Below are 12,978 nucleotides of genomic sequence, written 5' to 3'. Positions count from 1 at the left end.
CATTTTTCTTCTCTTTTTTTGATTGCATGAAAAGCCAGCATGATAATTTCAATTGATCATCAAAGCACTCACAGAACTTAGTGAGGCGCACAACTACTTCATGTGCCAAAACAAGGCAGCTGCTCTATTGGCATCCTCAAGGGTCTTCTCAGAACCATAAAGGCAAACTGCACAACTGAGACTTCTTTTTTGAGGAAGTGTGTCTCAAACTGAATCTTTCACTTATATGATCTGCTCTTACTAGTTATGTTTCCTGATTGGGACTTGCATAGAGACAAATTTAATTTCACAGGAAATCAATTTTTGTGACTATGACACTGAACAGAGAACATGAAAAGGATCTCCTAGCTCTGCTAGCTTATTATGGGTCCATGCATACTTGCTCTCTCTGTTTAGATTGCCAGTTTTATAGGGGCAAGAATTGCCCCTTCTTTAATTAGCATGGTACAACTCAAGCATGATTTCAACATAGACAATGGTACTAATGTCACACAAGTAATTAGGACGATGATCCCAAAATACAGGTATTTGAGGTTTTAAATTAAGATCTGGGTGCAATATTAAGAAGCTCGGCGCTGAAATACTGACCCTATTTTGTTAATTTACCTGCCACCACAAACTTTGCAACTTGTTTAAAAAATCATGCCTTAGGTACCTCTGAGTGGAATGCAAGTCACAAAGGCAAGGCCAAAACAAACAAAAAATTAAGAGGAAGATAACCTTCCAAATACCTCAGCATAAACTACAGCAGAGCATCTGTCTCTGTCAACTAGCCACAAATTAATTAATTCTGCTATTAGACCTCTCTCCTTTTTGCAATGGGAATTGCAAAGAAGATCCTTACCACCCCATAGGCGATGGTATCTGAATACATTCTCATTTCTGGATACACGCTGACAAGATACCACCTAAAGGTCTTGCACTGGAGCTTTTTCCTCAAAGCCTTCCTCTCAGATATATCACCAATATCAATTCCGGAGTCCTGCACATAAAACAAAGGACAGAAAAAGCAGAAAAGGCATCAGTGAACTAAACATCTCCCTCACTGCAAAGATGACTATGATTGAAGATAATTATCTATCAGTTTTTGGTTGCAAAGTGTGTCTGTTGCCCATCCATACTCCATTAGTGCTCCAATTCAATACGACACAGGTCACCATGGCAGAGTCTCCTTTGGTCAGTGGAACCACCCCTACTGACTTCAGTGGGGTTTAGATTTAGCTTCCAATGAATATCACTGTTGTTCTCCAATTTCTTGGCACTTTCCAAATCCAAAAGTAATTGGCAGGAAGTAGCAAGTCGCCCTAGAAACTACCTCATTGCTGGAGTCCTACAGTGGCCTAATCATTAGTACATGACACTTTCTGGTCATTTCTGAAGCCTGGGTTTATACTGCTGCACTGCTGAGAGCAGAAGCTCTGCTCATCTTTCTGAAATATCACTTATTAAATATCTCTTGTACTGTAAAAAGAGAAGTTGCTATTTTTGTTAAAAACAATTTCAGAATATTCTCTCCCCTAATTTTTATTCTCTTTTACATTTCTAGCTAACCTAATTTCTACTTATCATATAAGCAGATCATAAAGTGTGAGTTTCATAAAGTCCCTGTATAGAAAAATCAATAATTTATCACATTAAAATCATGCAGTGGAAATTTTTAGAGAGGGATCTAAGTGCAAATCCATAGCTAATATTTGACAGGAAGTAAAATGAGAAATTCTTCTCCACACTGTGTTCTACCACTTCTGCCTCAGAACAAAACACAGGATAAATAAATTTTCATAGGGTATCCTATTAAACAATATCCTTTTATTAAACAACATCCTTTACTGGGCCATAAACACCCTAAAGATTTTATCAGCCAGCTGATATGATTTAAAAATAACACTGGAAGCACTGACTTTTCCTAGTTACACATCAAAAAAGTATCTTTTTTAGTATGTAGGTTTCTGAGCTGCTGAAGCAATGACTGGTTCTTACATCCCAAAGCACTGCATTAATGTTAATCTGGGATATTATGGAAGCATTTTCTGACAAAAATAAAACTGTCTTCCACAATTAGCCAAGTACACTAAAAAGTAGGAAGCTGAGATCTGGCATAAAAAGGTGTAACTCAGGTTAATCCTTATGAATGATGACTCCCCTCAAGCCCTACTGTCATTCACAAAACTATGTGAAACTCCTCCTTCAGTGATCATTTTTCCTGACTTTTCTATCAAGTGACTCGATAGAGAAATGTACTGTAGGGTGCCGTAAGACAACCAGCAGATCCCATGGAGACATCCCACCCACACAGCACTTTGGCTGCACTTGCCAGCTTATCTACTATTTGTATGAAGGAAGACACCAGCACACACACATTCAACTGCCAGCACTAGCAAGGCTTCCTGGAATCGGATACTAAATTGGTTCAGTGCATCCCAACTCTGTTCTCATGCAGCCCTGCAGGCTTCATTGCTTGCTTCCCCACAGTTTGTCCATAAGGTAAGGCAGAGCATCTGGGGCCTCGAGTAATCACATCCTCCCATATAGCCAGAAAAGGAAAATAGCCCACATGTAGCGTACTGTATTTATCAGCAACCACAATTCAGTGTGCTCCCCAAAGCTAAGAATGTGATGGGAGGTAAAAAAAAAAAAAAACAAAAAACAAAAAACCAACAAAAAACTAAGACCCAAAACCACAAGGGAGGACACATGGAGACCACTGCTTTTGCTTTTGGAATCTGATAAATCTTTCCTTTGGGTTTTAAGCAGTTTTTGAATCTATCTAAACAGTTATGATTCAGAAATCACCATGGTATCCATTTAAAGCCCTCAGCACTTCAGAGCCACCCACAGAGATCCCAAGAAGGCAGTCATAGCACACTGCCAAATGAGTCTATCTCCTTTATATTATCATTATCTTTCAAAGACTAAAACCTTTGGAAACATTTGACTATAGGGCTTCTCAGAGATCTGGGCATTCTTCCACGAAAAAAACCCCAACAAAACAGGTCCTGTGGTTAACATTTTGGAGTAACATATTTCATGGAAAGTCCCAACTGTTATAACTGAATACATTTCTATTACTTACATGGCCCATTAGCAGGATACCATTTCATCAGTTTCGAGAGAGAGAATGACTCCTGTGGTTCTCCACTTGTGTAACAGTTTTTGGCCATGCTATCTGTCTGTCCTCTCTGCATGTGTCTCACAATGACATCTTGGCATCATTTTGCCTAAGCTGAAGCCAGGTTTGATTTGAAAACTCTCTCTGGTATTTCGCCTTTCATTTTCTTGAAGTAAGCAAAGATGAAACAGAAATACTGCTATCCAGCCTGATATCTAAATTTGAACTAATCCATCCCCAGCCTTTCTCATCCACCATTTCTTTGCCCTGGCCTGAAAGTCTGTATTACAAGTGTCCCACAAGCTGTTATTATTTTGCTTCTTTACATTTAATGCTTCCTCCTTCTACTATCATTTCTATACTGCACTGCTCCCAACCTTCTAACACAGAGAAGAGGTTTTCTTTATACTGATTGATTCAATTGCAATGCTTGGGAGTGTAATTTTTTTCTGTGTTTCCCACTTTCGCTTAAAAGGCCAGAAGTTTCCTTAAGCATGTACTTGTTTCCTACTGCTCCAGAATCAGTTCAGTACTTGCAAAGTTCAGCATGGGAAAGGAAAAGGAAATCCCAGGTCTTTGGAGCTCTTCCTCTGCTTCTTGGCAACAGGCCTTGCACAATGAACACAAAAACGCTTAGAACAGCTTCAGAATGCGCAACTGTTTTGAGATACTTGAGCACATGGCTTAGGCTGTCAGAACAAAACAGAACTCCAATGCTCTTTTAAGCCCTTCCCTATTTTCCACATGGCAAAAGATGGCAGTTTGGTGAACAACACTTGAACGTACCCAGCTCTAAGTCAAAGACCTCATCTGACAGGAAAACCTTCTGACGGTCGCAAAGGTGCCAGACTGTTCCTGAACATCCTGTAGCAATTACTAGGTAATGAGTAGATTCAGGCTTTATAGGTCTGTTACAGCTGTGAAAACTAAGCTGTTTCCCAGTATGTTTTAATTATGTGAGGATGTGCGTGTTTATTTGGTTTTCTGCAGCAGTGAGAAATACAAATGAATGTTTTTTTGTGCTACAGGTTCCATACATACCCATAGTAGTAAATCTCTTGCTACAACAGAGGCATCTCATTACATTGCAGCAGAAGCCAGCACTATTAAACACTGCTGTAGCGCTTGCCACTTCCAGCTTTTAAGTCTGCTGTCTGGTTTGACAGCAGTAGCCTTTCTGAAGATGAAAAGAATCTTCATTGCAATTTACTCAAGCAGTTCAGTGCAATGATTTGTACGTATGTGGTGGGAAACAACCGAAGAATTGAAGTAGTAAGAAAGCATCTTACTTTTCAAAATGATGAACAAAATCTGTTTTGGCAGTACAAGAACTACCATGTAAACATCTTGATGCACTTTGTGACGTGCAGAAATCACAGTTCAATCCACACACTACTTATTTTTCTTTTGTTTCATAATGTACATTTGATTCCTTTGTTTAATAGAGGAGCATTAAAATTATAACAGGTGTATATTTTCCTGACCAATTATTACAGTCAAGGCAGCATTATTATTCCTTGTTAAATTTCCATTTTGCAAGTAATAGCAACAACTTATCTTTGTATTTATGAATTTGTTTTCCTAACTGCATTCAGATCTCAAAGAATTGAAATTTAATTGATCGGTGCAGATCAACCAATCATCAGGAAAATATCTAAAATCCAAAATAGAAACTGAAATCTAAATCTATCACATTAATCACAAATAAAATCTCTTTAAAATTGTTTTGATGTAAAATGAGTTACCCTATCCTCCAGAAATGTCCTTATTCCTGTACACAATGCTGTGTAAGTACTCAAAACAGGGCCACTTAAAGCTTGGATTCTTTGAACACGTGACTAACTTCCAGAAAGATCCTTTCCTTCTAGCAGGTCATAGAGGATATTTTTTTCCTAGTGCTTTACATTATGTAGCTAATTCTGCAACTTGAAAATTGGGAAAAAACTTCCTCATTTTGCCAAAATGATCTAGTTTTAACTACTGCAAGCAGCTGAATCAACATCAGCTTTCATATAACTAGCTGGTTTTTGGTTCCTGACCTTCTGCCTTATTAAACTAAAGAAGTACAGTACTTTACTTCTTGAACCAGAAATCTCAGCAAACCAGTTTCTCTGAACAGTCGCAAAATCACTCAGAGAGATTTAAGTCTTTGCTTTTGCTATAACAAGAAAATCACACTGTTAAGTTAAACCTCAAATTCAACTACAGCTTCCAGATAGAAACAATCTATTCTATGTGGACCCTGAATATTTTCCAGAGTAGGTAGAGCCACCTTTTTCAGTGCTCTGTACCACCCACAGTTCATAGATTAAATACCATTGAGTAGCAAAATGAGGAGCAACTAAGATCTGATATCAAACTGAACTCTCAGGTCAGCCACTCAACATTATCTTTTCAATGCAAAAGATCCACCATTGCTCATCTATGGCAAAGAAATCTGGATGAGCAGGCCCAAAGGGAATTACAGCTATATTCTGCAATATGTCATGACATCCACCAGCCACCCTTACGCTCATGTGGAATTACTCAAGCATGAGACACCCATAATTGAATCAATAGATGTTAACACCCCTTTGCCCCTTGGCAGAACTCCCCACACAAATCTGGTAGAATTATAGCTCTGTGATATTAAATAACAGAATCACATTCAAAATAAGATGTGTTATACAGCTTTTTTCCCACTTTTATACAGCTACTAGATTGAAATCTCCTTGAAGAGTCATCAGTGAGGATGATAAACTTACAACAAAGTAATTTTTAAGGAACATGAAGATAAAGAAAATTTTCTAGAACCTTGCAAACCCTGGTCTTTGTGACTCACCTCCTGGGGTATGTTCCATGCCATATAGACATGGCTTTTAAATTCATCCATCCAGACTTCAGCCACCCTTAGTGCATTTCTCCGGACATGAGCAGTGAGATCTTCTGTGTAGGGTTTATGTGCTCTTTCAATGTGGGCAATCCTGGAGCAAGGCAGAACCTCAACACTTCCTCCACACTGCCATACCTAGGAGGAAAAAAAGACATTCTGCTAGGGAGAGCTCCCCTATACCACTGCTGTCCTTTGGTAAATACACTGCAATTATTTTACTTCCATGCTTGTCATTGTTACAAATGAGAATAACCACTCAAGACTTGAATATACAGAGGGTTTTTTAAGAAAGAAATTAGAGAACAGCGTTATTACCTTGCCTTACTATGAATCATTACTGCTATTTAACTTTACTACAGTATTATTACATTACCAGTAGCCTCTCAAGAGTCTTCCTGGATCAATTTAGCCTTTTTACAGGGTACCCAAAACAAGATCATCAAAGTTCAAGTTTCTCTAAGTTTGTGCAGAGTCCATCTCAATGCACACACAAACATTATTCAGAATCTGGGAATAGCCTTATATCAAAGGGAAACTAAGTCAATCATCTTCTTAAGATCACTGAAGTTTCAGGTTCTAGAAAGAATGGGAACATCAGTGTATCTTATGTTTTGCTTGAAACATACCTCAGAAAGGATTGAGTTTTATTTCTTTTGAGAAGGAGGAACAAAGACTAAGACTGTCCAGTGAAAATATTCTATGAACTATTTCAACAAACACTATTCCTATAAATTATAATCCATTTATAACTGTCCTGGTTGAGAGCCATGATCTGCTCTGGACCACTACTTTTTGGGGAGTAGAAATAAAAAGGCTGCACAACTAGATTGGAAGTTTAAATGGAAATTCTATTTACAAATGTACATACAGAAGGCATTCCGGTAGAATGCATTACATTCACAAATCAGGCTGAGTCTACCAGGCCAAAACCTTCCAGAGTCTTCCACCCCTACCAGCCTCAGCAGGCCAAAGAGTAGGCCACAACTGCACCCCCCTCAGGCCTACAAGGCCTTGGGACGCAGCTCAGACCTCCCCCTGCCAGCCAGAGATGTCTTCCCCACACAAACCATGAGATAAAGAGGCATGCAAGCTCTTCTGGAGGAGGAGAGGAGAGAAGAGATACCAGCCAGACACTGCCTTAAACAGTGTGATACCAGAAACTGGAATAGAATAACAATGTTACAATATCCTGGGATGGCCAGGTCCATCCCTTACAACTCTGTCTTTTTGGAGGACTTTGTCTTTTGGTTTTCTTAAAGGTCCCTGAACCTCAAACCACCACAATCACGTAGGCCTACTGTCCCTGCTCACGTGTGTTTCGCTTTTGACAACTACTGCAGCTGAGCTAGTACTGGCCATAATGCTAATTACACGTATTGCATTTATTTCTGATTTTCTATCTTTCTGCTTTCAGCAAAAGAGAAAACCACTTTGGCAACCTTAACAGTCAGTGAAGTAATTGAATATTTTACATAGAAGGCTTTTTTTCTGTGGATCTTGTACTGTGTAAACTTCCTAACAAGATCAAGGCAGCTCATTCATGATGGTTGAGTGGATGCTGCTCAGGTGAAAAAGCAGATGTATTCCAACTGTTTGATGCTGCTGAACAAGTCCTCAGTGTCTCTGAGGCAGGTATACTCACTGAGAAGTGACAGAGTTTGTCTTATGACAGAACTACCAGAGATTCCTCAGGCTTGATATCCCATACCACAAGGGCAAACAATGAGAGTGAAGGTGCTCCTTCTTTGTACAGCTTGCCCAGAGGAGGCTATATTCTGGTCACCCTCCTAATGGCCAGGGATGTGGGTTGGCAGAACATCATGTTCTGGAGCTGACCTCAGACCCCTCAGGTCTGTCCATCCTATATGCATATGCTTTACTAAGGAGACACTTTGTTCAGTCATTCATTTTATATATTTAGACATCTGGCTTGAACACAGCATTGAGGCATTTGGCAGCTCCTGAGACCAGAAAATGTGGCATGGATTCAGAACGTTTACAAAGCCTTTTCTGAACTGGTGCCTAATTGCATTCAGCATATGCTGGGAGAAGAGACAGAGCCTTGGTTTACAGAGTCCCCTGGAAGATGGGCTATCCCATGAAACTGCTGTACAGTCAAGAAGGGGGCTGAAAAGACTTTAGCAGGTCTCCATGTCCAGAACTTAAAAAATCATAACAGTAAATAAAAATAACTTTTACCAACATCAGGGCAAAACTCAGATGATCATCAATATTTAAAAATAAATGGGCAATTCATCTGGCACAGGAATAAATAATCTGGAAACAACATTTGTGTCTTTTCTTTCTAAATATCATATAAAAGGGCAATCCAGTTTAATGATCTAACAAAAATAATAGTTTGTCAAACATCTAATTCTAAATGGTTCAGCTACATTTCCCAATAAAGATGAAATGTGAAGTATCATCAGGCTTTGCTCACACAAAGCCTGCTTTCAGTCCCAGCCATTCCTCAATATGGTGCTGACATTCAGCTATAAATTGTTTCAGACTTACTCACAGTACATGTTTAAATTAGTATCATAAAAGACAAGGGAGATGTAGAGACGATCATAACTTAACCTAGGACAAGACAGTTCCCATGCTGCACACGCAGCCTGCTCATTTTAGCTTGGGATGGCCTTGATCCAAGTTTAGTATGTGAACACCAAATCTTTTGTGGGATTTTCATAGTTAGGTCTGAATGCCAGCTTGATAACAAGCTGAACCAATAATTTGCAGTCTATAATAAGCTGTATTTCCCAGTAAATTTCTAGGATCTGAAAATCCGGAAAGTGGGCATGTCTATAATTTTAGTAGCGATTCAGTAATCAGTAAAATCTAATTTGACTTCAAAATGAAGTCATGTGTTTTCAAAAAACGTCCCGAGATGGCCAAGTCTTTAATGTAGTTTGTACATAACAATTACTCACTACCTGAATAAACACCAGTTAATCAAATCTGGTGGCCACTCCTTTGCCTCAGACACTGTCAGTCTTTCTTCTGCTTCCAAAGGTTAATTAGTTACTCTGCAAGAATTGTGGATTCTTAATGCTAAGAGGGAGCTGTCAATACAGATGCTGTCAGAACAAGAAGGTTGCATTAAACAGCTTCAAAACCTATCCTCTTATTTCATGCAATCCATGAAAATGTAATTAGCATGCACTGAAACTGGACTAGAGATATATGCTAATTGTTTCCCTATATCAAGATGAGGAGAAGCCTTTTTAAAGAGGAAGACTGATCTGAAGATCTGGGAATCATAATTTATAGTGTATGCAGATCTTGCAGTTACAGCACCAAACAAGTAGTGCTACACTAGATGTAGGCTCCAAAGCCTTGCAGAGCACTCAGGGCAAAAGGAGATGCAATACTTCACAATCACAACTTGCTCAGATGGTCACATCTAGGACAAGCCATAGGACCTTTCTCTTCCACAAGCATTATTTGCCAGTGGGTTTATGATACAGTGAGAAAGCTCTTTTCTCCAAGTATTTCATTGCACTTAGGGAAAGGTCAATTGCAAAGAAAGAAAATAGAGGTAGGCATTAAAGTGGGATTCTCAAATGGCACGAAACTCTCCTGGAAACTCCAGCAATTCTGGATTCCAAACTCTTCCAAATGTGCACAATCTCCAGTCAAAGAACGAAGGACTTCTGCTAGTCCTATGCTAAATATTAAACACTATACTAAACACAATTTATGAATACTAAATAATATGACCTAATTAACTGACTGCTACACAAAGTGTTAAGATTTTTTCTTTCTTTCCTGATGGTATTTGAAATAAGGGACTTTCTTTCAGCAAGGTAAAGAAAGTCCATCCCATTCTTTCTTTCCTCCTTTCTTAGACTAATTGTCCACTTGAATCTGACCAGACCTAGCTCCCCCTATCTCCTTTACTTATGTAAATATGTCCTTGGTGCTCCAGTCTTTGTATTGGAGCTGCTGTTGGATGTTTTTTCAAGACATCCTGAAAAGGTAAAAGTCTCACACCAAAAGTGCAGAGGAGAGACTCATTAATTACTCTGAGCCAATATCTCTTTTGTCAGACAATTCTTAAGTTTTTTTAAAACTAATATTTTAGTACTAAGAAATGTATTTTCTTAACTACTCAACTCAGGGAAGTTGCAAAACCTTTTAGAGAGGTCTGTTCTTAAAATAATAAAATTCCTGTAGACAAAAATTTTCTTTTGTAGTTAAGAAATAGCAATAGCAATTGAAAGGTCAGTTCCTCACAATTTCACACATTTCCCCTGTGAATGCCACAGGTATTTTTTTGCCCTCATTAGCAGCTTTTGAGTTCTCCAGCACCGTTGTTTTATGTGATGGCTATACATAAATACAAAGGTTTAAACCTAAAGGGAAGCTTTTCAAAATTATCATCCATGACTTTGGCAGGAAGTCTAAAGATAAAAGGGCTTGAAATAAAACGTTATTATCTCTGAGCATACTGTCACTGCAATCGGTAATACTTGATGACAAACTGACTCATACAAATCTCAAGGAAGAAACTTGATCATTTCCTAAACTATGGTTAAAAAGCACCTTTTCCTGTGGTTCATGAACGTTTTAACTGTGGTAGCAAGAGGTGGAAATTGCTACCCATAGTCTTAATTTCCTGTCAAATCCCTAAACATACATACACACTTGTCAAAAATAACATATGATTCTATCATTGTGACACAGTAAATAGCAATTCACTTTTCATTCTGTAAAAGCATCAACTGCAAAACTGCAGCAATGAGTCTCAGGCTTAGCCTTAAGGCAAAGACCTTAGAAAGTTCTCAAGTATGAAGGATTCTGTATCTTTGGGAGTACTTAGCATGATTGCTGGAGCCCCAGCAATGCAGAAGACTTGGTTTTCTTCGGATGAGTTTCTTGAGGTTTTGGTCCTGTTGGTTCACTTTGGCAAAATAGTCTTTTAGAAAACTAACACACTAACCGGTGTTTCTCTTCCAAAGAGTTCTCACAATCCACTTCAGTGTTTTCAATGCTCCCTCCCAAGAAGACCTTAGAAAGGGCTCTTTATTATTGAATTTCCTGAGGAGGTTCACAGATTTGATACAACCTCAAGAAGGGCTTAGAGGGCTTCATCTTCCTGAACAGGTTCCTTCATCATTAGCAAAAGGTAGTAAAATTCCATAAAATATTCAATGTGTTAAGGGACAGTAGCAATGCCAAGGCTAATATTTACAAAGCTGAAAGACTAAATTCAGCAAAGCCTATGACCTAAACTAAGAAAACCAACTGAGAGATGCTAGGAACATTAAATGACTATAGAGAACAGAATTAGAAAAAAAAAACAAACCAAAAACAAAAAACGAGGGAGGGAATCTCCCTTTTAAATCTTCAGTTGCTATGAGTTATGTGGAGAATTTGCCCAAGCACTACTAAAGCTATAATTGTGTTTATGTTCAGCAAAGTTAGAATAGCCCCACAGAGCAAACCGAAAACATGGTTTTGCCATTGGAAGAGCCAGGAAAGCAGAGGACACTGGAGGTGGCACAACAGATCAGCTATAACTTCCACTCTGTTAAAGGACTCAAGTACTGGGCGGTTCAGTAGGATGACACAAGTGAGGCTGCTACAGAAGCAGTACCACACCAAATGGCTTCTTGAAGCATTCTGTAAAGGCATCAGTATAATACTGCTGTGCTATCATCCCTTACCCTTTCCCACCAAACCAAGTGCAGTAACAATAGCATTTGCAGAGCCTACAGTGTGCAGCAGAGATGGGTGACTCACATCATTGGAAATGGCTAAATCATCATAGTCATGATTTTTTTAGAGCAAATTCCATTCACATCTGGAAAATCTGTTTCACTAAAAAAGGGTCTCCATTTATATTCAGCTTTACATTTTAATCCACATCCTTTAGTAAATCCTTTTCAAATGCATTTAAACATTTTTGACTTTGCATATCTAATCAAAATAATTACAGCTCTGAAGCTGATCCCTCTCTCGAATATGTGATTTATACTTCGTTATAAAATTATATAACACCTCTTCATTAAAAGTGTTTATCTCTTTATTCACTGAGTGTTCTTTTCGTGTTGAGGAAACTAAATCTAATAAAAAAAATAATCCCTATTTGATGCTGAGCCGTTTATTAGCATGTACTGTATTCATTAAATTTACACAGATCATGCAGTTTCTCCAAGAATGGCTGGGACCTTTTTTGAAACCACCATTTCATTTGGACAGCAAACAAACTTTTTAATGATTAAGTGATTTCTCATGAAGTTGAAGCAATTTCTAGCTTCTGTGAAGGTTGCAAATGACAAAATTAGAACTCATTAAAGATACCCTGAAGACAAAAAAAAAAAAAATAGTGTGAATTAATTACTACTGTGGATACCAACAACCAACTGACAATATCTTTAAAATATATTTTTGGCAACAATTTAACACAAAAAATATTTGTGAATCCTGTTAACTTTTGTCATTACCATTATTCATTTACTGATAATAAATAATGAGCCTGATGCTTTACATACAAGTATGAATGACCTATTTTTAATTCAGTAGCATCAGCTAAGTCTGACATTATTTTGGGTCTGCATTTTTATTTTGGTATCTTCACAAGTAACTGCAGAGAGGACAGAGAGAAGGGTGAGATACAAAGATGACTGAAATCAGTGTTCATGATTCCAGTAACAATCATGGGGGTTTGGATCACATCCTCTAAGTTTTTGGATTGTTCTGGATATTTGGACATCTGCCTCTGTAAGCCATACTCACTGGATGAAACACCAGGTTAACTTTTATTTATGTCGTATTTCCACTGAAGTCAGATATCTTAACTAGGTAAGTGTGGTAGTGGCAATAAACACAATCAGCAAAAGCCACACAGTTATTCCGCTGGACTCTCATTGAGGCAGTATGCCCAAATGGTGCAATTAAACACCGAGTCCTGGACTGAGACACAGAAACTCAGCATTAGAAAAATGAGAATATAGGTGGACAGAAGGAGAAACAACACACCCTGTTTAAGGAA

The 12,978-nt window shown here is 38.3% G+C and overlaps 1 protein-coding gene across 2 annotated transcripts in view; it reads right to left on the bottom strand.

The window, feature by feature from the left end:
* Positions 1 to 12,978, bottom strand: part of GALNT18 (polypeptide N-acetylgalactosaminyltransferase 18) — a 175,393-nt gene that overhangs the window by 34,128 nt on the left and 128,287 nt on the right. Inside the window, exons 7-8 of one of the 2 annotated variants that reach the window (XM_054390463.1) lie at positions 5,931 to 6,116; positions 845 to 982 (exon numbers count right to left, since the gene is read on the bottom strand). In XM_054390463.1, the coding sequence (XP_054246438.1) occupies positions 845 to 982; positions 5,931 to 6,116 (324 nt within the window). The remainder of the gene's footprint in view (positions 1 to 844; positions 983 to 5,930; positions 6,117 to 12,978) is intronic. The other variant, XM_054390464.1, reaches the window with a different exon arrangement.

The sequence above is a fragment of the Indicator indicator genome, chromosome 21 (assembly GCF_027791375.1).
Source record: "Indicator indicator isolate 239-I01 chromosome 21, UM_Iind_1.1, whole genome shotgun sequence".
Taxonomy (NCBI): Eukaryota; Metazoa; Chordata; class Aves; order Piciformes; family Indicatoridae; genus Indicator; species Indicator indicator.
The sequence above is the reverse complement of the archived record's forward strand: the minus strand, read 5'-3'. Positions and strand labels throughout refer to the sequence as shown.